The 24,597-nt window shown below is 36.4% G+C and overlaps 1 protein-coding gene across 1 annotated transcript in view; it reads right to left on the bottom strand.

Moving 5' to 3' along the window:
* MBTD1 (mbt domain containing 1) overlaps positions 1 to 24,597 on the bottom strand; it is a 61,686-nt gene that overhangs the window by 14,222 nt on the left and 22,867 nt on the right. The window contains exons 4-12 of the mRNA XM_006832416.1: positions 22,607 to 22,740; positions 21,160 to 21,274; positions 19,733 to 19,815; positions 12,306 to 12,423; positions 4,762 to 4,896; positions 4,196 to 4,284; positions 3,730 to 3,964; positions 3,075 to 3,130; positions 2,646 to 2,750 (exon numbers count right to left, since the gene is read on the bottom strand). Of these exons, the coding sequence (XP_006832479.1) occupies positions 2,646 to 2,750; positions 3,075 to 3,130; positions 3,730 to 3,964; positions 4,196 to 4,284; positions 4,762 to 4,896; positions 12,306 to 12,423; positions 19,733 to 19,815; positions 21,160 to 21,274; positions 22,607 to 22,740 (1,070 nt within the window). The remainder of the gene's footprint in view (positions 1 to 2,645; positions 2,751 to 3,074; positions 3,131 to 3,729; positions 3,965 to 4,195; positions 4,285 to 4,761; positions 4,897 to 12,305; positions 12,424 to 19,732; positions 19,816 to 21,159; positions 21,275 to 22,606; positions 22,741 to 24,597) is intronic.

Here is a 24,597-nt window from a genome sequence, read left to right as displayed (position 1 = left end):
CCTATATTTTCCTATTTTTACAGTTTTACACATTGTCTTTTCAGTGGTGTGGTTGTCCCCTGCCATGTCTGTGTTGTCTTTTTCGCATTCTTTATGATGTAACTCTCTAGTACCTTCTAAAAAGAAAACCTTCTATAAAGCATTCCCTGATTCCTCTGAAAACCTGATCTGTTTTGTTTACTTTACTTGGACATCTCTAATGCCACAGTATATCTATTTTGTTCTAAATACAGTAAATGCTCTACAGTCTGTTGTAGTGGCTTGAATTCCATTTCTCAAAAACACATATGTTCAATTCCTAACTTCTGGTACCTGTGAAAGTGACCTTAATTGGAAATGGGGTCTTCGCAGATATAATCAAGGTACAATGAAGACATAGTAGATTAGAGTGGGCCCTAATCCAATGACTGGTATCTTTATAAAAAGAGAACAAAGAGGGATATTTGAACATTGAGACACAGATACAAACACAGAAGAAGGCCATGTGACAATGAAGGCTGAGACTGGAGAGATGCAGTTGCAAGCCAAAGAATACCAAGGACTGCTGGCAACCACCAGAAACTAAGAATAGTCTTCAGAGGGCATGTGGCCCTGCCAACACTTTGATTTTGGATTTCTAGCTTTCAAAGTTGGGAGGTAATAATTTTCTGTTGTTTTAAGTCACTATTTTTGGCAATGTGCTCAGCAGGCCTAGGAAACTAATACATTATTTTCTGAATAAATGAAATAAGAAACTCTGTGCACTGGACACTTCATTTTCATTGCTGGAACAGAACATGGCTCAACTGTATGGGTCTCCAAACCGGTCTCATTGTCAAAATCACAAAAGGTACTGTTTTGTTGTTGTTGTCTAAATAAACAAAAATATCTGGGCAATCATTCCTGTGATTCCAGCTGTAGTGGGTGATGAGAGTCTGTGCTGATCAGGTGGTTTAACATTAATAGGGAAAAGATGGTTGGAGGTCGGCCTTACCTAGCTAGCTCTGTGACCTTGAACACAGGCGGTTTGGTAAATGGCACTGTCGTAACTGTTTCAAATTCTTTTGGCTGAAAGCTTTAAACTATGTTGAACTATAAACCACACTTTAAGTTATTCCTTTATGTAAAACAGATTTTGGATTAGTGTTTCTTCCCTAGGTAAGTACCTGAGGTTCACCTGAGAACCTTAAAAAATACCAGGGTACTCAGGCTCCCAACCCAGACTGATTAAACCAGAGTTGAAGGGAGGAGGGTCTTGGGCGCCTGTATTTTTTTAAGGTTCCCCAGGGGATTGTGGTTCTTTTTTGAGAATTGAGGACTATTGTTCTCATCTTTTCAGAAGAACAGCTCCAGACAAGAGAGAAAAAAAACAAAGCACTTACAAGAGGAAAAAAAAACTACAGAAAAGTGGAAGATAAATTTGGCCTTGCTATAATTCTGTGATGGATTAGCTTTGAACTTCACTCCAGCAAAGATCCAGATACATACATATGAGGTGGCTTCAAAAAGTTTGTGGAAAATTCCATTATCATGTCTTCATTTTTTTCACAAACTTTCTGAAGCCCTGTTGTATGTCAAGTTGAATCTGTTAGGGGTCTCCTTCTTCTATTATCTTAAACCCAGTTCTTGTAACTTCATTTCTACATTCAAAAACACATTTTCTTGTAAACCAAGGTAAACATGTAGGAACAGAGATCCAGAGGGTGAGAAGGTCAGGAAGATTACAGGATAAAATAGACTGCACTAAATGTAGAGAAAAGTTAATGGACTATAAGGCAACCTCAAAGAAAATGAACACTTCACAACATGCAAAGAGAATGAAAACCCAAGAAGAACATGGAAACATTAAAATTATGAGGAAACTCACAAGAAACAACACAAAAAGCATAAACTCAACAAAGACAGACACACAGAACAAAGAAAGCAGCAACACCAGAAAAACACCAAACATAATGGCAGCAATTAATCAATACCTATCGATAACTACACTGAATGTAAATGGATTAAATGCACCTGTTAAAGAGACGGAGGGTGGCAGAATGGATAAGAAAACAAGATCCTTCAATATGCTGTCTGCAAGAGACACAGCTCAGAGACAAAAACAGATTAAAAGTCAAAGGAAAGAAAAAATTATAGCAAGCTAGTTGCAATAAAAAAATGAATAGGTGTGGCAGTACTAATCTCTGATAAAATAAACTTTAAGGCAAAAAACAGCACAATAGATAAAGATGGACATTATGTCATGATTAAAGGGACAATTGAACAAGATGAAATAACCATAATAAATACCTATGCTCCCAATGAAAGAGCTCCAAAATATATAAAGCAAACTCTAATAAGAGTTGAAAAAATAGACGAATCTACAATAATAGTGGGTGATTTTAATATACCGCTTTCAAAAATGGATAGAACAACCATAAAGAAACTTGACAAAGACACAAGAACTAAACAACACAATCAGCCAACTGGACCTCATAGATGTGTACAGAGCATTCAACCCAACAACGGCACAATACACATTCTTTTCCAGTGTACATTGAACATTCTCCAGAATAGACCATGTTTTAGGCCACAAAGCAAATTCCATAAGTTTACAAATATCAAAATACTACAAAGCATCTTCTCAGACCACAATGCTATCAATTAAGAAAAACATAGTTTCTTACCTTTCTAATGGTTGCAACACATATTGTAGAAAGATTTAATGGATCTATAGCTTCTAATTTCATTCCTTCTTTGAACCATTCCCCAGTCTGGTCTACTTCTTTTACCTACAGAATTACATGAAAGCAAATTACTGTTATAGATGGTATCATTTAAATAATGTAAACATTACCAAGTTAACAAAGATTACCATGTAAAAATGCCAAATGCCTTCTCCTACCTACCTAACATTATAACTCAAATTTCCATCAGGGAGTAGAAAGAATAGAGGCAGATAAGCAGAATCTAAGGAAAATTATCATCAGTTGCTGTGACACCTACAGATTTCAAGTTCTTAATCCTTTTAAGTGAACATGTTATTAGAAAAAGCGTTCACAACGCTCTTTCAAACCTAGCTTACAAATGAGGGTTCTTATAAAAAAACTTCTTACCTTAGCAAATAAATGTGGTGGTGTATCAAAATGTCCATCCTGTTTCTTTGTAATATCTACAAGGAAAAGTTACATACTAATCTGTCAGCATTTGTGAGAAGACAAAAACCACTTTCTTTGAAGGTTTCAAACTCACAAGGTATGTAATGCCCTAAAATATATGGCAAAAATACATGCCTTCTACGTTTATGGTGATAGTCTTCCTCTCTTTAAAGTACATATGCAAATGCTATTACGTAATTCAGCCAATGAGGATGCTGGTAATTCCCTAGGCCAGGAATTACAACCTTAGAAGCATGTTTTAATGTGTTTAATATCAAGTTTAACTTCATTCAACCTTGCTATTTGGATCAAAATTGAATGGAAAGGGAATGGCTATCTTTAGAGCTTTCAAATGGACAGGATAAGAAAAGAGTTAGAATATAATTATTACAGTGACTAAAAGTGCATTATTTTAAAATTAAAAGCAAGTGAAGAAATATGTAGAATTAGTTAGGACATGAATTGTCTGGTGTGAACATTCACTAATTTAAGGTAGGAGCATCCCAGACAACTAGTATGCCATTTATGACCTATGCTATTCTCAAAGAAAATAATCACTCAGTGCAATTAGCATCATTATGTTTTCAATAGAGATTTTGTGTAAGGTGCTTACCCGATCTTTTAAATCGATGGCCTATACTTCGAGACCAACCGATATGATGGATTAATGGACTGTGCATGTGGCACCAGAAGTCATCTGTTCTATCTTCACTTTCTTCATACACTAATCTCAACCTTCCTCCAATTACACTTTCCACCACCGCCACGCGTGTTCGACACAAATGCCTTTTGTCAACCACTTCTACTCTCATGCAAGGTTTAAATGGATACTGCATACTCTCTGAAACCTAGAAACAAAAACAAACAACACTGTTGGTAATTCATGACAGAAATCTATATAAATAATTTCAATGCTGTACTGTTACAAATACTGAGTGCCCTTGATATTTAATATAGATCAACTAGCTCAAGAACTCAAAATCAATTCATAAGGAAACCTAAGTTACTCCTATTTTGCAATCTTTCATTTGACACCTTTTGTATTTATTAAAGAATCCTTTCTAAGATCCTGTCCTTACCTTCTGTGAGAAATCAGGGGGAAGTGTTTTGGCACCAGTAAGTCGTTTCACTAGAAAAGCTTTCCAGTTTGTATACTTATGTTGAATAGCTAAAACAAAAGAAATAACCAGTTACTCTTAATCAAAAAGTAGATAGGCTTTACAAATTATTTGGAAAAATAATAGCCAATTTCCCTGCAATTCAGTTTTGATTAGAATAATGAATAAGTTGAATAAAAATAGAAAAAAAAAACACAAAGATTTTTGCGGTAAATAATTATTTGAAACACAAAATAAACACAAAATTATTTTAATTTCTGTATTGCTTTTAATGTTGCTATGTGTGAATTCAAGTATTCATATTTAAACTATGTAAGAGTACTAAGGAGCTCTGGTAGCGTAATGGCTATGAATCGGGCTGCTATCCTCAAGGTTGGCAGTTCGAATTTACCAGCTGTTCCATGGAAGAAAGATGAGGCTTTCTGCTCCCGTAAAAATCTGCAGCCTCGGAAAACCTGTGCAGGGTCACTATGAGTCGGAACTGATTCCACGATACTTAATAACAACAAGAGTACTAAGCTACTTACTTCTAGGAGGGACAAGAGGTTTTCCACTGGCTGCACACCAACCAACGGGATGGATGTCAGAGCCACATATATTGCACCAGAAGTCCAGACCAGAGTCATTTTCAAATCCTTCATATCGTAAAAGGGCATTGTAACCTGAAATCAACAAACTACACACATCAAAATCAATCACTACAGAAAGAGAAACATAAAACAGGCTATTGCTATAGCAGCAGCTAACAAAATTTAGTGTGCATCTAGCTGCAGGAGAATCACTTAATTGAATTTGCTTACAGACTGCTGAGACCCACACTTCCAATTTCTAATCTGGAGTGGGGCCTAAGAACTTGCATTTCTAACAAGCTCCCAGGTGATCTGATGATGTACGTCCATAGGCAAAATTTTGATAACCAATGGTTTATTGGACAATGTAATTAGTTTGTTTCCAATGCATGGCTTCCTTCATTTGAATATACTGAATTATTACCTATAATTCCCTGTATTATAGAAACAAATTCTCAGTGAAAACAATAATGAGAGTTTTAGAATGTGTGGCTTTGGAAACTGAAGTTGTAGCAACTTAGTGAAGGCTTATCATAATATGCTTCAAAGAGTATTATATCTGATTAGGTGTTTGTCACATTGTGGTGGCTTGTGTGTTACTATGGTACTGAAAGCTATGCCACTGGCATTTCAAATACCAGCAGGGTCACCTATGGTGAAGTTTTCAGTGAAGTATCCAGACTAAGAAAGACTGAAAAAAGACCCTGGTGATACACTTCTGAAAAATTACTGTGAGCAGTGGAAAACTGTCTTATTTGGTTCCTGACGATGAACCCCTGAGATTGGAAGGCACTCAAACTACAGCTGGGGAAGAGATGCCACCTCAAAATAAGGTAGCCCTTAATGATGTGGATGGAGTAAAGCTTCCAGGACCTTCATGTGCGGATGTGTGAAAAAAAACACAGTTGCAAACATCCATTAATAATTGGATGTGGAATGAACACAAGTATGAATCAAGGAAAATTGAAAGTCATCAAAAATGAAATGGAACACATAAAGATGGGTATCCAAGTCATTAGTAAGCTGAAATGGACTGGTGCTAGGAATTTAGAAATCAGGTATCATATGGTCTACTGTACTGGGAATGACAAATTGATTACAGTCGTTGTCAAAACAAAATTTCAGTATCTATCCACAAATATAACGCTGTCAGTGATAGAATGATATCCATACACTCAGAAGGTAGTTCAGTTAATAAGACTATTCAAATTTGCCTAACAACCAACAAAGCCAAAGATGAAGAAATTGTAGATTTCTTTTTAAAACAACTTCTACAGTCTGAAATGGATAAAACTACAATCAAAATGTGTTGATAATTAGTGGTGATTGGAAGACAAACAGAAACAAAGAGAACTACTAGTTAGGAAATATGTTCCTGGTGGTAGGAATGACATTGGAGATTGCACGATAGAATTTCACAAGATTTACTTATTGAAAATACATCTTTTCAACAATAAATGGCAAATACACATGCGGACGCCACCAGATAGGATACACAGGAATCAAATTGACTATATGTGTGGAAAGGGATGTTGAAGAAAGCTCAGTATCATCAGTCAGGACATGGCCAGAGCTGACTGACAATACTGAGAAAAAGACCATCAACTGCTTATATGCAAGCTGAAGTTGAAAATAAAAACAAGTACACAAGAGTTTTATTTGATAAGGCTTTACTAAGTTAACCTTGAGTATATTGTTGCTGTTAGGTGCCATCAAGTCAGTACCCACTCAAAGCGACCCTATTCTATGTACAACAGAACGAAACAATGCCTGGTCCTGAGCCAACCTCAACATCACTACTCCTGAGCCCATTGCTGCTGCCACTGTGCCAATCTATCTAGTTCGGGGACTTCCCCTTTATCTCTGACTCTCCACTTTACCAAACATTTATTCCTCTCCAGTGACTGGTTCCTCCTGACAATATGTCTGAAGCATGAGAGACGAACTCTGGACATTCTGGCTTCCAAGAGGCATTCTAGATGTACTTCTTTCAATATGGCTCTGTTTATTGTTTTGGCAGTCCATGGCACTTTCAATATTCTCCTCCAACACCATAACTCAAATGCATCAATTCTTCTACGGTCTTCCTTATTCACTGTTCAACTTGCAGATTTGCCTAATGCAATACGTTGTTTGATTTCTTGACTGCTGATTCCATGAGTGCTGATGGTTGATCTGAGCAAAATGAAGTCATTGACAACTTCAATCATTTCTCCATTTATATGGATGTTGCTTATTGGTCTAGTAGTGAGGATTTTTGTTTTCTTTACATTGAGATGCAACAGATACTGAAAGCAGCGGGGTCTTTGATCTTCATCAGTAAGTACTTTAAATCCTCAATTTCAGCAAGCAAGGTCATATCATCTACATATCACAAGTTGTTAATGAGTCTTCCTCCAACCCTGATGCCACATTTTTCTTCATATAAATCAGTTTCTTGGATTATTTGCTCAGCATACAGACTGAGTAAATATGGAGAAAGGATACAACCCTGGTGCACATCTTTCCCTAATTTTAAACCATTTGGTGTTCCCTTGTTCTGTTTGAACAGCTGCCTCTTGGTCTATGTACAGGTTCCTCATGAGCACAATCGCGTGTCCCAGGATACTCATACTTCACAATGTTGTCCTTAGCTTGTCATGATTCATGCACTCAAAACCCTTTATGAAGTCAATAAAGCACATATAAACATCTTTGTAATATTCTCTGCTTTTAGCCAAGATCCATCTGACATCAGCAATGATATCTCCTTTGTTCCACATCCTCTTCTGAATCTGACTTGAATTTCTGGAAGTTCTCTGTCAATGGATGGTTGCAGCTATTTTTGTATTACCTTTAGTAAAACTTTACTCGCATGGGATTACCAAAGATATTGTCCAAAGACTTACGCATTCCGTTCGGTCACCTCTCTTTGGAATGGGCAGAAATACGGATCTCTTCCAGTCAGCTGGCCATGTAGTTATCTTCCCAATTTCTTGGCACAGATGAGTGAGTGCCTTCAGTACGACATCAGTTTGTTGAAAGATTTCAGTTTGAATTCTATCAATTCCTGGAGCCTTGTTCTTTGCCAATGCATCTGCACCTTGGGTTTCTTCCTTCAGGATCACTGGCTCGTGATCATATGCTATCTCTTGAAATGGTTGATCATCAACCATTTCTTTTTGGTACAGTGGCTCTGTGCACCTTCTCACTGCTTCCATTTGCTTTAGTATCTCTACACAGGAGAGCAAGTTTCAGTCTCTTCTGGCATCCATTTTGGTCTTTTTGTTCTTTCCTGTCTTCTTAATGACCTTTTGCTTTCTTCTTATATGAAGTTCTTGATGTCATCCCACAACTCTTCTGGTCTTAAGTCTTAAGTATTTAAGGCACCAAATTTGTTCTTCAGATGATCTCTAAATTCAGGTGGGATATATATTTGTGAACTTGTTGGAATTTTTTTCAGCTTTAGTATGAATCTGCAAATGAGCAGATTCAGATTGTTCCACAGTCTGAATCTTGTTTTGGCTGATAATATGGAGCTTTTCCACCGTCTCTTTTCATAGAGTTAGTCAATTTGAATTCTGTGTTTTCCATCTGGTGATGTCTTTTACAGTATTTAAAAAACGTATTAGCAACAGTCATTGGTCTTGTAAAATTCTATCATGCGATCTCCAGCATCATTTCTATCACCAAGTATATATAAGTATATATTCTATCACCAAGTATATTTTCCAACCTTGAGTATATCCCACCTGAGTTTACAGACCACCTAAAGAACAGATTTGACACACTTAACAGCAATGACTAAAAGACTAGACAAGCTGTGGGAAGACATCGAGGACATCATATATGAAACAAAAACAAAAAGAAAAATAAAAGAGAAAAAAAATCAAAATGGATGTCAGAATAGACTCTGAAACTTGAACTCTTAAATAGCAGATAAAGTGAGTGAGAGGAAGAAATGAAGAAGTAATAAAAAGTTGAACACAAGATTGCAAAGTAGCTTGAGAGGACAAAGTGAAATTAGTATATAAAATGTACAGAGATCTGAAGTTAGAACACCAAAAGGTTATGAACATGCTATATGTATCTTTCTCAAGCTGAATGTACAGAAGAAAAAATGCCTGGAGTTGCAATATTGAAGAATTCTAAGATAAAACACTGAAGGATGCAGGAAGCATCAAAACATGATAGAAGGAACAAACAATCACTGTATCTATAAGAACTGGTCTACGTTCAACCATTTCAGGAGATAGCACATGATCAAGAGCTGACTGAACTGAAGGAAGAAGCCCAAGCTGCAATGAAATTAAAGCACTGGTGAAAAATAAGGCTCCAGGAATTGACAGAATACTAATTGAAATGTTTCAACACAAGGATGTAGAGCTGGTGGTTCTCACGTTTCAATGCCAAGCAATGTGGAAGACAGCTGCCTGGCGAATATATACTGGTAGAGATATGCATGTGTACCCATTCAAAGAAAGGTGATCCAACAGAATGTGTCAATTATCCAAAGATAACATTAATAACACAAGCAAGTAAAATTTTGCTGAAGGTAATTCAAAAACAACTGCAAGTAGTACATAAACAAGGAATGAATAGAAATTCAGGTTGCATTCAGAAGAGGATGTGTAATGAAAGATAATGAAGGCTATCACTGTTGATGTACGATGATTCTCGGCTGAAAAGGAGACAACACCAGAAAGACATTTGCTGCTAGGAGTTGGAACTGTTAAGGAGGCTCCAAGGAGCTACTGGTGAGTATGAACTGCCAACCCTGTGGTTCAAACTGAACTTGTTATCCAGTGCATTATCCTGCAGTACAGTGACTTTGCAAAAGCAATCACAGTTGTGTGGATTATAACAAATTATAGATAACACTGGGAGGAATGGGAATTCCAGAAAACTTAATTGTGCTCATGTGGAACCTGTATATAGACTAACAGAATAGAACAAAGGGATGCTGCATGGTTTATAATCAAGAATGATGTTGTGTTAGGGATGTATCCTTTTACCATACTTATTCAACATGTATGCTGAGCAAAATAGAGAAGACAGACATGAAGACTGCAGCACTAGAATTAGACAAAAACTCATTAACAGCTCATGATAAGCAAATGACATAACCTTGCTTACTGACAGTGAAGAGGGTTGGAAGCACTTCCTGAAGAAGATCACAGACAACAAACAGCCTTCAGTGTAGACTATGCCCCAACATTAAAAAACCAAAATCCTTACAACCAGACCAGTAAGTGATATCATGGCAAACAAAGAAACAACTGAAGATGCCAAGAATTTCATTTTACCTGGATCCGTAATCAACACCCATTGAAGCCACAATTATGAAATCAAAGGCACACTGCACTGGACAAATGTGCTGTAAAAGACCTTTTTATAGTGCTAAAGAGCAAAGAGGTCACACTTTGAGGACCAAGGTGCACCTGACCTAAGCTAAGGTATTTTCAGTTGCTTCATACGCATGTAAAAGGTTGATGATAAAGAAGACAGAAGAATTACTACCTTGAATCGTGGTACTGATTTAAAAGTATTGAATACACCACTAACTTCCAGAAGAATGAACAATCTGTCTTGGGAGAAATACCACCAGAATGCTTCTTACTTTGTCTCATGTATGTTGGGTATGATCAGGAGGGAGTAGACCCTGGAGAAGGACTGATACTGTGGCTTTAAATAATGGGCTCAAACACAGCAACCACAGTGATGGTGGCAAAGGGCCAGGGTGTTTCATCCTATTGTATGTAACGTCGCTGTGAGTCCAATCGACTCAACAGCATCTAGAAAGATCTTAAACAACATAACCAGATTTTAAAACACTGGTAATAAATTTAATAAGCACAAATAAAAGTAAGTGCAATTACTTAAAACGTATAAAGGCAAATAGGAAGCATTTTTTATTGGAAAAAGCAAAAGCACATAACATATGTTGTTGCTGTTAAGTGCCTTCGAGTCAGTTCTGACCCATAGCGACCCTGTACAGGGTTTCCGAGGCTGTAAATCTTTACGGGAGTAGAACGCCTCATCTTTCTCCCGCGGAGCGGTTGGTAGTTTCAAACTGCTGGCCTTAAGGTTTGCAGACCGATTCGTAACCACTACACTACCAGAGCTCCTGAATATAATTTAATAAATCTATGTTGGTAATAGACAGAAGTTTAATTTAAGGTCTTTTGTGGTATAAAACAGAGCTAATAAGCTTGTATTTCAGGCCACGAGCAAGGTTTAGTCAGTATTTTCATGCGTTCATCTAAGACAAGGATTTACAGCATTAAAAACATTCAGTTTTAAAATTCAGTAATTCATAGAATTAACATAAAATAAGATATGATACAATTAAATAAAATACAAATGGAAAACCAGAGATGGATGGTAGAAATAATTCCTGGATATTAAATGCACATCTGAGAACTATTTAAATATAACTGACTTGAATGCCTATGACAGTAACAAAAGATGTTGTTTTTAAATTATGGTGTAGAAAATGTGAGAGTTCAGAGAACGTTAAATGTTAAAAGGGAAAAGTAGGGACTGAACTGGGTAATTAATACAGGTAGGCACAGAGCATGGAATCCTTTTAGAAGAGTAAGCAAAGGCACAGATGTGGCAAAGACTATGCTGTATGAGGGGAAGAGGGAGTCCAGCCTCCTCTATTAGAACAGGCCATTCATGTTGAGGAGTAACAGAGACTCTGGCCAGTGTCCTAACATGCAATTCAACAATATCCTTAAATGCTAAGTACCCTGAACCTGCTAGGAAAAATGCACTAAAGATGCTTGAGCAGAAAAGTGGAATTAAGCTCATTTTACAGTAGATGCAGTCTATTAGCAGTGTGTAGTAGACAGCAGGGCATTTTAAGGAGATTGGCTAGAGGTGAGACTTGAAAGACTAGGAGTTAGACAGCTTTTCCTATTGAACTGGCTGCTCCTCCTCCAAAGTAACTTCAGTGCCCTCCTATACTGAGCCCACTATCACATGATGGCTGGGAGTCGTCTTCAACTTCTGCACATCATTTGTCCACATTATCTAATGTAGTAGGTACCTAACACATTGATTTTACCAATAACAAGGTAACCAGGGATGGGGAGCAGGGGAGGTGATGGGAATACAGAGAAAGGAGGAACTCAAGATACAGGAAATTATCAACACTTGTTTATTCTTGGTATCATGGACATTATCACTTTTTATTACTTTTTAAAGTATTTCCCTACTACTATAACCACCACCAGGCCAAATCTGGCCAAATTATGGAAATACAGGCACACCCTTCATTTATGTATTGCTACAGCTGCTTTCACCAGACAACGGTACAATTTAGTTGTGACAGTTCATATAACATATGGTCCTTAAGGCTGAAAATATTTACTCTCTGACTCTTTACAGAATAAGTATGCCAACCCCTGCCCTATTGTCATATTATTTATTTGGCAGTGCTTAAAAAAAAAGTTTTCTTATAAAAGGTTACCAATATCATTGGCATTTCCCAGTAAGTTATTGTTTATTTTTTTCACCTGCTAGCTTTACAATTCCAGCAATCCAGAAGACTTTGGTAGGTAGGCTGCAGTCTGTATTAGGAACTTCTACTCTCACATTTTCTGAGATATCACCCCAGCAGGTTCCCATAGGTGCCTGTATATAAAGATTATTAAATTAACACCTTGTTGTTAACATGAAGTATAAAACATATTCAAAACAAAGCATTGAATCAATAATGGAAATAACATACAAAAATTACCCTTTTAAATCTATTAATTTTCCCTTAAAAATATAATTTTTATTCTCCTTTTCACAGAGTTTTCTCTGGAAAAAGCCAGCATCAAGGTCAAGCTCAAGATGAAGAGAATTCACATAAATCAGAATACATCCGTGCTGACTTCAAAATCCAATACTGTCCAGGTATAAGACTTGAGCAGCAATATTTGTAAAGCTGAGTTACAAATGTGATTAGCTGACTTTACAAGATAAAGCTGATTTAAAAGATCTATTATTTTTAGTTATGTGCTGAATGAACATGCTTTATGTTAACCTTTAATTGTAAAAGATCTGATGAGAGAACAGAAAGGAGAATAATTCCAATCATCAAGGAAGTTTCCAGTAACACAAGCAGGAGCAACAAAACTTACTTGTCTGTATTCTCAATTTATGTTAAATTCATGGACTATAAAGTCTTTTAAAATAGACATGAGGGAAAAAAATGAATAAAATCATTCAAAAGGGAGATCTGAAGAATTTTTCAAGATGTGTATATATACCATAGTAAATTGTTAAACAATTGGTCATTTCAAAATTTCTCATTCGGAACTAACTATCAACAAAGAGAAACTGTTCAATGTTACAACTGGTCATCATTAGCCTCTGTACCAAGTAGTTAAAATGGGGACTCAGAAAATTGAGTAAATGAGTTTCAAGAAGGGAGTTTTCCAAAATCTGACATATGTTTCCAAATTACAACTTCCATTATATTTTTATCCTTAAAACTCAACGCAAACACAATTACTTGGAATTTACATAAAGATAAATTAACTAACTGATGGAAATGCATTTAGGCATATAAATGTTGATAATATTAAATAGTCTCTGTGGCCCTTGATAATCAGTTTCTCAACAGATATAATTTAGAACCCTGATCATAAAGAAAAAAGGACTAGGTAAGGTTAAAAAGACCTCACATTTTGAATAAATCAGGAAAAGACAAAATAGCCTCAAAGATGAACAAAGACATCAAGGAGTTATATGAACAAGCCAATCAGAACATCGAGCAAATGTCTTCCATGCAAGGTCCCTCATACTTGGTGGATGCTAATCCAACAGGAAGAATAGTCTAAAAACATAACTCAGCCCTTACCCTCAAGTAATACTAAACTAGGGTCCGTCTGGAAACCAAAAACAGAATTAATGGCTATTGCTTTACGTAGTGAGCAATGAATATACCTCAGTGACGGAGACAGTGACTTATCTCAATCATTTGTGATTCTTAAAGGGTACATATAACTGTCTCCCCCAGATGTGCAAAAATGATACATCTATCATGAGTATTTCTTTCTTCTTTCTTAAAATGAAAGATTGGACCCTTTAGGTTCTGCTATCTCCCCCTATATCATTCTAGACTGTAGGGCCATCCCTATTGCCAGCAGGTATGATCAGAAAAGGAGAGGCTGGAAGGATGTTAAGTACCATAAGTTAAGGTAACATTTATTAATGTAAAAACCATGTAGTAATTTCTGTGAAGAAGAACCAATTAGAGCAGATACATGCAGTTAAATTAAATGTACATATTAAATTAATGCAGGGAATCCATCCCTCTCTGTTTGGTTGCCAAATCTGTGAATTGAGTTTATTTTTGTTGAAAAGAAAGAGCTATGATTATACTGCATTGCAGGACAAGTTAGATGTTAGAGGTTGGCACACTGTTCAATAAATTTGGACAGGACTTCCTTTTACTCTAGTTATGACAACCGGTCATACGGACTTTTATAAAAGCCTTACATTTGTTTGAGTTGATTAACTTAATCATATTTTACTAAAGACAACGAAGTGTCAATGTGCTTGCTTAAAAACCAAAGTTAATGTTCACTTTAGTGGGGTATTATATTTTGGTCCTTACAGTCTGGATTGGTATAGGAGAAAGTAGCAGAAAGTGACATTTGTTCTTGCCTGTAAGGTTGTGGTTCTGCTAGGCCCTCTTAAACCAATCCATATGGTTTGCTATAAGAAAAAAAAAAAAAAGAAACAAAAACAGTAACAACAAAAAAAAAAGCACCATAGTTACACATAGTAGGTGCTCAATGTGTTGAAATAAGTTCACTGAATAGACATATCTGCCCTTTGTTTAAAACAAATATTTGTAGGTGTGGAAGACTAAATGACCCAGGGCTTAACAGCCATCTTCATCCAAGTCATCTGTCTTCTCTTGCTGGCAGGAGGGATACCTTTGAAAGTCTGGATTGGCATAGTATGAACTAGCAGAACCATAATTTACAGGTAACAACAAATTTACCTTCCAGACTCAGGACGGAGGTCCACCTCAGGCTCCTCCCAAACAAGGAAGATCTGCGTCACCACTTCCTGCTCCAGGGCCACTCGTGAGGGCTATCTGGGAGCGGTTCTCCTTTCCTGCAAGGTAAGCTGTCATCAGGAAGGTCCTGCAGGACATGGCCAAATCCAAATGCTGAGGGCTCCCCAACACAAATGTATGACATACTTCCACCTGACTGAGTGACGGACTTTATCAAGCTGTGTGGGAAGTCTTATTTTGTGCCCTTCAAGAACATTTCCAGACATTGCTAGTAATTCACTCTTGGAAGGCTGACACACTGCACACACTAAGTTTTACTACAGAAATACAGATTTCCCTCTAAAGAGCTGCCAACCTGTAACTTCTGATAAATACACATGATCCTCAGTATTAACAAAGAGTTATGAGTAGGAAGAGATCTGTCCTGAAATAGCATGAAAGTAACCAAGAAAGAATCTATTTGAATAATAAATATGGAGAATGTACAAAAATCCACCATTAAAGTAATTAAGACTACTAGAATGTATTTCTAGTAGAGAAAGATGAAATATCATTTGGCCAAGAGAGGGAAGGAAACATTACAGAAAGGTAACTAGAGAGGAACTATATATAATTCCTGAAATTATTTACTGGGACCAGTAGAATGTAGAAATGGGAAAGGAAACTGTTTTTTCCTTCTCCACAAAATCCACTCACCTTTTGATTTGATCCCAGAATTTACTTTTCTGGGGTGGTGGGAGCAGAGATAGTAAAAAAGGAAATGGGAATGCTTGGGTGGAAATATGATTAAGGATGACAGAACACAATGCAAATGTAAAATGAGAGCTAGCAGTGGCTAATATTTTAAGAGACATAAAACAGCTAAAAAAAATTCAATGCTGTTTAAGAATTGGGAGGGTTTTAGAAAAACAATTAGACAGTAGAGCAAACTTAAGAGAAAACCCCCTCTCTACATTTACTTAGGCTTTAAGCCACAAAACCCAGGTGATTCCTATGATGTCTGAGCCCACCGCTTTCCTGCAGAGACTCTCTTTCCAGGCACCAGTCACAGCAGTGAGCCGTGATGGAGCATGAACAAGTGCTAGACATGGATTCTAGTTACTTTAGAGTAAAAAGGAATTCTGCAATCTAGGATAACATCGTGAAGACAAACTTTACTTAAAATGGACACAAAGTCCTATTATTTGTTTTCATCTTTTCAAAACAGCTGAAGGTGTGTGCATGTACTCAAAGTTAGGGAAAAAACAAAAGGTTAAACTTGAAAAAAAGTGTTTACTGATAATAAACATACCTGAAAAAGAAATTTTGAGTTTTACCATAAACATTTATTACTACACATACACAATAAAATGCTTTACTTTTTCTGCTCTCAATACACACACAAAAATCCCTGTAACACAGAAACACACACAACCAAAGAAGCTGCCACATAGATCAGGCATACACACAAAAGAATTAGAATGTATCATGTACGTAATATACTAAGTGTATCTGTGAAGGCATAATGAAAAAGTTTAGTTAAACCCAGCTTTAATTCATTAGCATACATGTGTACATAGAACTTTTGGTACAAAACTATGATTAGTTTCAAGGGAGCAAAAAGCAGAATGATTACCATATTTTCAGTCTTAACAATGACACAATATATAGTTTACACCAGCATATAAAGTTCAGGTCCCCAAAAAAAGAAATTTGAAGTCTATAAATACGCAACTGGAGGACAATTATGATTTTAACTTTAGCCTGGTTTTGTACATATCTGCTACTAGCACATTTTTCATGTGCCTAAGAAAGAAATGTTTCCGCGCTCTCATAAGGCAAATGATGGGAAGTAAAGGATGGCAGAATTTAAAAGATTATTCTTAAGATAAAAACTAAAACCAAACTAAATCATTGAATACTTCAAAAGTCAAATATCCTGAACACACATGGATCAGCTAGATGCTTCTTAGGGATTACACATATATTGTGATTTGAGAACTCTTCATCGTATCACTTAAACTGGAGGTTTTCCAATTTAGGCTGTTACGAAAGGAGGAGTCAGGGTGCAAGGGCAAAGGCTCTTCTTGCCAAATCTCCACTTCTGCCAGACCAAACATGCAGATTCCTCTGTTTTGTGATGTGAGTTAGTATTTGCTAGAGAAAAGGAAAGTTTGAACACTTCCACCTACGTAAAATGAAAGATGTACCAGATACAAGGCCCTCATAATATACAGATTACTAAAAAGTGGATACATTAAACGACAATTTGAGTTTTAGTTCCTTTACTGATTAAATGATCAACAAACCAACCATTGTCAGATACTGTTGTACATGAGTATAAGCCACTATGTGTTAGTATAGCAATTATGAAGAGAACATATTTTTATGATGTAACTGCAGAATCTTCATTCTCAGTTAAGACAATGGAAGGAGGAAATCCATACTCTTGAAATTCTATGTCTATGAAAGTAATCAGAATAATATCCAAGTACTAGAAGATGTAGTATTTATCGGGGATACTGATTATTGCAAGAGAAGAGGTTGGGCTAACTTAAAGATGCAAGGCAGCCATTGCTCTGTCCCTCCCACAAGTTCCTAACACAATCACAACAGCTTTGCTTGCATTTTACACACTGGTTTTTTTTGTAAATTATGTTTGAAAATGAATCGCCTGAAATCTCAGTCTCAGGTAGGAGAGAAGGCAAGCATACAAGCAGGAGGTAGGAAAGGGGCTCCTGATGAAGCATTGGAAAAGCAGGTGTGTCAAGTCTCGGAAGACTGATAACAGCAGGCAGGGCTATATATTCCTAGCAACTCCTGACAGTAATGTTTACAGAGTCAGATACCTATACCTCAGAGAGAACCATGAAAAGCCAACTCTAAAGGGACAAAAATCAATGCTGAGGTTTGACATCCTAAACCAAATAGCTTCAAATGAAAAGTGTTGGTTAAGGGAAGAAAACATCATGGAATTACCACTATCAATTATTCCTGTTTGATAAGGAGATGACAGACAAGAAAAGGAGCAGAGCAGGAGTGCACGGGGTTCTTATACTTGAGAGAAGATGCCTGAGTTTTAAGTGAAAAAGAGGAAGCGCTATGTTACTACCTCAGCCATGACTGATACTAATGCTTTAATCTATATGATTTGCTGTTAAGTGCTGTCAAGTCAGTTCCGACTCATACCGTCTCTGTACAGGGTTTCCGAGGAGCAGCTGGTGTGTCTGAACCACTGACCTTGTGGCTTGCAGTCCAGTGCTGATTCTACATCGCCATACGAGGACTCCATTGTTGTTAAGTGCTGTTGAGTTGGATCCGACTCCTAGCAATCCTGCATAGGGTTTCTGAGGAACAGCTGCTAGATTTGAACCACCAACCTTGTGGTTCGTAGTCCAGGGCTTACCCAAAACCAAAACTGGCTGGTTTTTTTTATTTTAAAAGAGGTTTTCTTGCAAAGAACTTTAATATAGTCCTGGTATGGTGCTATAGGATAAGCACCAAACTAACCTAAACACAAGGTAGGTGGTTCAAACCCAGCAGCAGCTCCTCGGAAACCCTACATAGGGTCATCATCAGGAGTCAGAATGGACTCAACAACACTTAGCAACAAATCATCAGGTATGGCGGTACGGACATAAAATAAAACACTGTGATGTGGAGGCTTTGAAATGTTACTTATTTACATCCAGACTGCTTTTATAAAAAACTTGAGGCATGGCTTATCATATTAAAACATAAAAGTCTCTAGGATGTTAAGATAAAAGACAAAAAAGACATAAAAGATATAATCGGAACAAGGCAACAAATAAATGTCCCAGGATTCTGGGATAAAAGAGTTACTGTAATTGAGCAATAAGTCTAATTCTGAATTTTTTATCATTAGAAAGCGCTCTCCCCAGACAGGAGAGTAAAAGATTTGCTTTGTATTTCTTTTTAAAGCTGCTGTTGCATGAACTTAATATACCTCACACAAAAGCAATACTACTATCACCTGATTACAGCAAAATCAATCACATACTTTACAATGACATGGAGTATTTAAGATTCCTCTTAGGATATAGTCCACATACCACTGAGGAAAATATGAAACTATAAAATGAAGGAATGACATTCCTATCAACGAAATTAAAATGCTTGGCTTTGATCAAGATTCTTTGCTGGCCACAAATGCATGAAAATATATTTAGATTTCCACATCAGGAACCCGAGATCAATTTTGTTCACATGCTGGTATTTAAAAGTAAAATTAATTGTAAATTAACAGAACAGTAAGCATAAACAAAAATTTCATCCATTAACTTTTATAGCTTTTTATTCTATGCACAGACAGTAGAACCTTTAAATACACATTAAGCTTAAAGTTTAATAATTAGAATTGACGAAAACTGATCAGATAACTGAATCAAGAAGAATGGGATTAGAAATTACCACCAGATACATTTCAAGATAATTAGGAAGTACTTTAGATACTCTGTAATAATCTACTTGCTAAAAGAACATCTTTCAAAGGGCTTCTCACAATATAGATGACAAATTTGAATCCATTATGATACTACATTACTAATTTTTTTGTTTTGCGATTTTAAACTTAGGGGAAAGCACAAAGATTTAGATGACATACATGACGAGTGGTTTCTAATATTAGGTTGAACCATATGAAATTGTTAACGAATCTTTTTATATCTTCAACACAATATGAAAAATGAATGACTAGTACTTTCCTTGTTTAATATAATTTCAAACAGCAATTTCTTCCTGTGAAGTTTTTACCTATAAGCTTACAGAAATTTTTAGCTATTAATAATGATTAATTCATTAGATTAACAGAAAAGTTTTTCCCACTACAGGACATAAAACAAAGACTTTCTAAGGTGTCATTGTACCTTCAGATTTAAACAGTAACTAAGCATTTAAAAGTAAAGTCAGATATTGTCTACTCACATGTTTAAAACAGGTAACTGGAGCGGCTATAAAGCTATTGCTATTGATGTAGTTACCCCAGCTGAAACCTTCCATGGAGACTGCTGCTGAAAGAAACAAAATGAATTAGACATATTAAAACTAATAGTTTACTTACAAGAAGGCTATGATTTAAGAGTCCCTGGGTGCTGAAACATCACTGTTTTGGCTGCGGATTGAAAGACTGGCAGTCTGGGTCCACCTGGAGACACCTTGGAGGAAAGGCCTAGTGGTCTACTGCTAAAATTTCAGCCACTAGAAACCCCTGTGGAGCACAGCTCTACTGGCTTACATGGACTCACCAAGAGTCGGAATTGCTTAAAGGCAACTGATTGTATTTAAAAATGTGAAGGGACAAAGGATTAATTGGTTTCTTTTAAAGAAAGCTCATGATCTGTTTCTAAAGACTTAAGAACTTTTCTAAATAAACATGAGCGTTAGCATATGTCACATTTACAAACAAACTGCAGTTTAACTCTTCTAAATATAATACATGCTCCTAGAAAAGTACAGCTCTCCAGGTATAGGAAGTAAAGGAGAGCTGAAAGCAGAAGCTTGCAAAAGAATAAATGCCGCTATGTCAGCTTTTGCTTTTATCCCTATCTCTATAAGGTACCTACCGACCTGATGGATAGCCCATCACTTCTTGTCTTCCCTAAGGCTTTAATTGCCTCATTCCCCTTTCCCACTTCCTTGCCGGCAATATTTCTCTTAGAAATATTTTAGTAGAAATGGTCCTTCCTTCAATCTCTTCCTTTTATTACTCTGTTCACAGCCTGTTTGAAGCTTGCTCAATGGTCCTGTATCTTTGCCTATAATCTCCACAATGCTTCCCACTACAGCATAAAGATTCAGTACATATGAATAAATTTTAAAAAATTATTTACATTAAGGAGACTGCTAATTAAGGACTGTAACTTGTGAATGCAACCATTTCATTCCAGGAAAATTTACTGAAACCAAATCACCACCAGAAAGCCTACAGTTATAATGTACGACTAGGTAACTGATAATGATTAAATTCTATGTTGGTTTGAACCCCAAGGTTGGTGGTTCAAACTTACCAGCCACTCCTTAGAAACCCCATACAGTGTTGCTATGAGTCAGAACCAACTTGATGACACTTAACAACAACAACAAAATTATATGTCTGGAATTCTAGGGTGGCACTGTACGATAAGCACTGGACCTCAAGGTTGGTTTCAACTGCAAGGCTAGTGATGCAAATTCCCCAGCCTCAACTTGGTAACGCTATATAGGATTGCTTTGAGTTGGAACTGACTTGACAGAATTTAACATTAGCAACACCAAAATCATAATATCAATAATTAAAGCTACATACTAAATCAGTATAAAATATTTAACCTTTATTACATTTTCTAAATTATGACATTTTTTACCTATATTACCTGCTTTTGTCTTTGCTTGATTTTGCAAGGTAGCTTGATACTGAGCATATGCTGCTAATTTAGCAACTAAAGGCTGTTTCTGGAGAACTTTCGCTTTCTTTGTTGGAGGCTTACCCTAAAACAAGAAGAGTTAAGTAAATAGGATTCTTTTTCATAGTCCCTCCCCCCACCAAAGATTAACTTGATTGCATACTACTCATTGTGCTTAAGTAAACATTGAGGGTTTAGAAAATTATTAAAGCAGAGGAAAACATACAAGAAATTTTAACATGAAAAAAAATTTCTGAGTTCTGCTACAATGTAGGCATCTAATACGGGTAGCAGAGCTGGCACAGACTAAAATAGCAATATGCAAATTAATATGTTAATAAAAAATGACATCCCATAAATGTTAAATGTGGTGGACACTTGATTCTTTCTTACAGTCGACGAGCCCAGTGGTTATTCACTCATGCAGGTTGCCAAGCATTGCTGTTTATACGGTAAGAGAAGATCATTTAATGTTCAAAGAGCAAGTGACTGAGGTGTATACCTTTAGTGCTAACGCAAAAGATCAATGACAAAATGATCATGGACCAAATTCACAGTGACAAACTGCCATCCATTTGGGTACAGACCACTGCTCAGGATCTTTAGGTACTGTCTGTCTGAAATATAGAAATACATCTAAGTGATGTATTTCCTTAATTTGAGGGATTTAAATCACCCTCTCAGTGCTATGTAATGATCACAATAATAAGTTAAAGGAGAATAAGAAAAATGTGATCACCCAGATAAAATATATAACAAAAATCAATTAATGTTACACTTTTAAAAATTGATTATATTCTACAGTAGTAACAACTTAGTCAAATAGTCTTCTATCATTCTGTAGGTATTGAATGATACATTAAAAGAAAAATTGTAATTTTTCCATACCATGAAAGTTAAAGAAAAAAAAAAAAAATTGTTTGGATTAATCAATTTACACCTAGCCAAGGTATCAAATGAGTTGCACTCAAAAAGTTCAAAGCAAGGATGATGGGAAAACAAAGCCAAAGTGTAAATTAATCATTTCTCCCCCAAAGCGTAAAGATTTTACTTGGATGGTAACTCAAAAGAAAATGTGAGGGGAAAAAAAATGGCTTCAATATTTCACTGTAAAAAACAATCTACTCTTTTTTATACTTATTTGGAAAGTGGGAAGAATTTTTATTTCACTTACATAAACAGAAAAGGTCATTTTTTATATTTATAGTATGTCTTGCCTACTTATAATAGTTTTTCAATTTTATATACCATGAACAAACTTTGGGGCTCAGACATTTCCTAAAAAATACAAGTGTGAAATGAGAAGTGGCCAACTGGACAGGGGTGGAGTGCAGTGAATCACAATCAAATGACAGGTAAACAGTGAAAGCCAGAGAAATAACATACATAAAGAATAAGAAGGTTTCTGTACCGTTACCTGAAGTCTGGCCAAAATGCTTGCCTTCTTGGAATTTGATGAGTAACTTCTTGAACATGATACGCTGCAGAAACGTTTTGTTTTGGAGTAAAAAGCATCTCGCACACCAACCATCCCACACATCTCGCAGGTAGCTGATTCACAAAATAAAAACACTGTTATTATTCTACAATCTGTATGGTCAACTTTTACCTAACAGTTTAATAATTTCTTTCAGTAAGCAAATACTTTAATATAGAAATTTTATTTGAAAGTCTCTCCTACCTTCTATACAACTGATGGAAGAGCTTATACAAAAGCCGGAGAAAAGAAGTATGTGTTGTCACGGCTAGGAGTTCCCTGGATTTTAGTAGGCGTTAACAGATTTGATCAAATATCTCCTGTAGCTTTATCAATGTTGTTGTTGTTGTTGTTGTTAAGTGCCGTGGAGTCGGTTCCGACCCATAGCGACCCGGTACAGGGTTTCCGAGGCTGTAAATCTTTACGGGAGCAGAAAGCCTCATCTTTCTCCCGCGGAACAGCTGGTAGTTTCGAACCGGTGACCTTGCAGTTCACAGCCCGATTCGTAACCACTACGCTACCAGAGCTCCTTAGCTTTATCAATAAGGATTGAAAAATACAAGCCTGAATAGAAGAAACTTAAATAAGAGTGGCAGATACCAACCTAACGGGTCCTGATAAACAGAGCTAAGTATCTAGATATGGTCTGCATAGCTCGGTCCTGTGGGCTCAATTTTTTAATTAAGAGACTAGTATGACTGCAAAATCTGCAGATGATTCAAAACAAGCTGATTTTGATGATTACATGACATAACATTCACCATTAGGTGACAAAACTACCAATCAAAAAATTTCTAAGAAGACTAAGACTTAGTAAGTGAAAGGTTAAATGGAGAGATTCAAAGTCCTACACCTTTGTTTTATAAAATCAATTGCAAAAGTATAAACCAGAAAACTGCTTTATATCAAAAGGTTTCAGTTGTCTTGTAAACTCAGTATTAGTTTGGTGGCATGAATAAAAATAGTGTCCTGGAAAAGGGAGATAAAGACTAAACTATATTTTGTCAAATACAGCAAGACCAACCATCTTGTTTATCTAGGACTGAGGAGTTTCCACGATGCAGGACTTTTAATTCCAAATTCAAGACAGTTTCAGGAATATAAGGATGAGCTATCCTTCTGCCCCATCTAAATTACTGTATTTTTCCCTTCAAGTAACACACACATGTAACAATTGGCATAAGTAGCTCAGGAAAATAGATTTGGGGTGTAACTGTGTGTTGCATTGTGTGGTTATTTGCATTTAAAAAAAAAAAAGGTATTGTTTGCAGTTCTGGGGGCTATGTTAAAAAAGAACCGTCATTATTACTCAAATTTATACACCAACTACTAAGATAAAAAATGATGACACTGAAGAAACCATTTAATAATAACCACCACCACCTTCTCTGAAGCCCTGGTGTGGCACTGTGAGATAAAGCACTGGTTGGTTTGAACCACAAGGTTGGCAGTTCAAAATTACCTTCTGCTCCTTGAAAAGCCTACACAGGGTAGCTATGAGTTGGAACTGACTGGACGGCATTTAACAACAACAACGAAAACTACCTTATGTCTGAAACTGATCAAACATGAAATCAAGATGCATTAATAATAACTGTGATTAGAATGTGAAAGTTGGAAACAAAGAGGAAGGATCAGTAGTTGGAAAATATGGCCTTGATGGTAGAAAACGATGCTGGAGGTTGCAAGATAGACTTTTACAAGACCAATGACTAGGTGGAAAGCTCCATATCATCAGTTAAAACAAGGCCAGGGGCCAAAACACCATCAATTGCTCATATGCAAGTTCAGGCTGAAAGTGAAAACGAGCCCACAAAAGCCAAAATACAACTTTGAGTGTATCTCACCTGAATTTAGAGACCATCTCAAGAATAGATTTGATGCATTAGATACTAATGACGGAAGATTGGAAGAATTGTGGGTTGCTATCA

This window comes from Chrysochloris asiatica, unplaced genomic scaffold (assembly GCF_000296735.1).
Source record: "Chrysochloris asiatica unplaced genomic scaffold, ChrAsi1.0 scaffold00007, whole genome shotgun sequence".
In the NCBI taxonomy this organism is placed as follows: domain Eukaryota; kingdom Metazoa; phylum Chordata; class Mammalia; order Afrosoricida; family Chrysochloridae; genus Chrysochloris; species Chrysochloris asiatica.
Note: the sequence above shows the minus strand (reverse complement) of the source record. Positions and strands in the feature narration are given on the sequence as shown.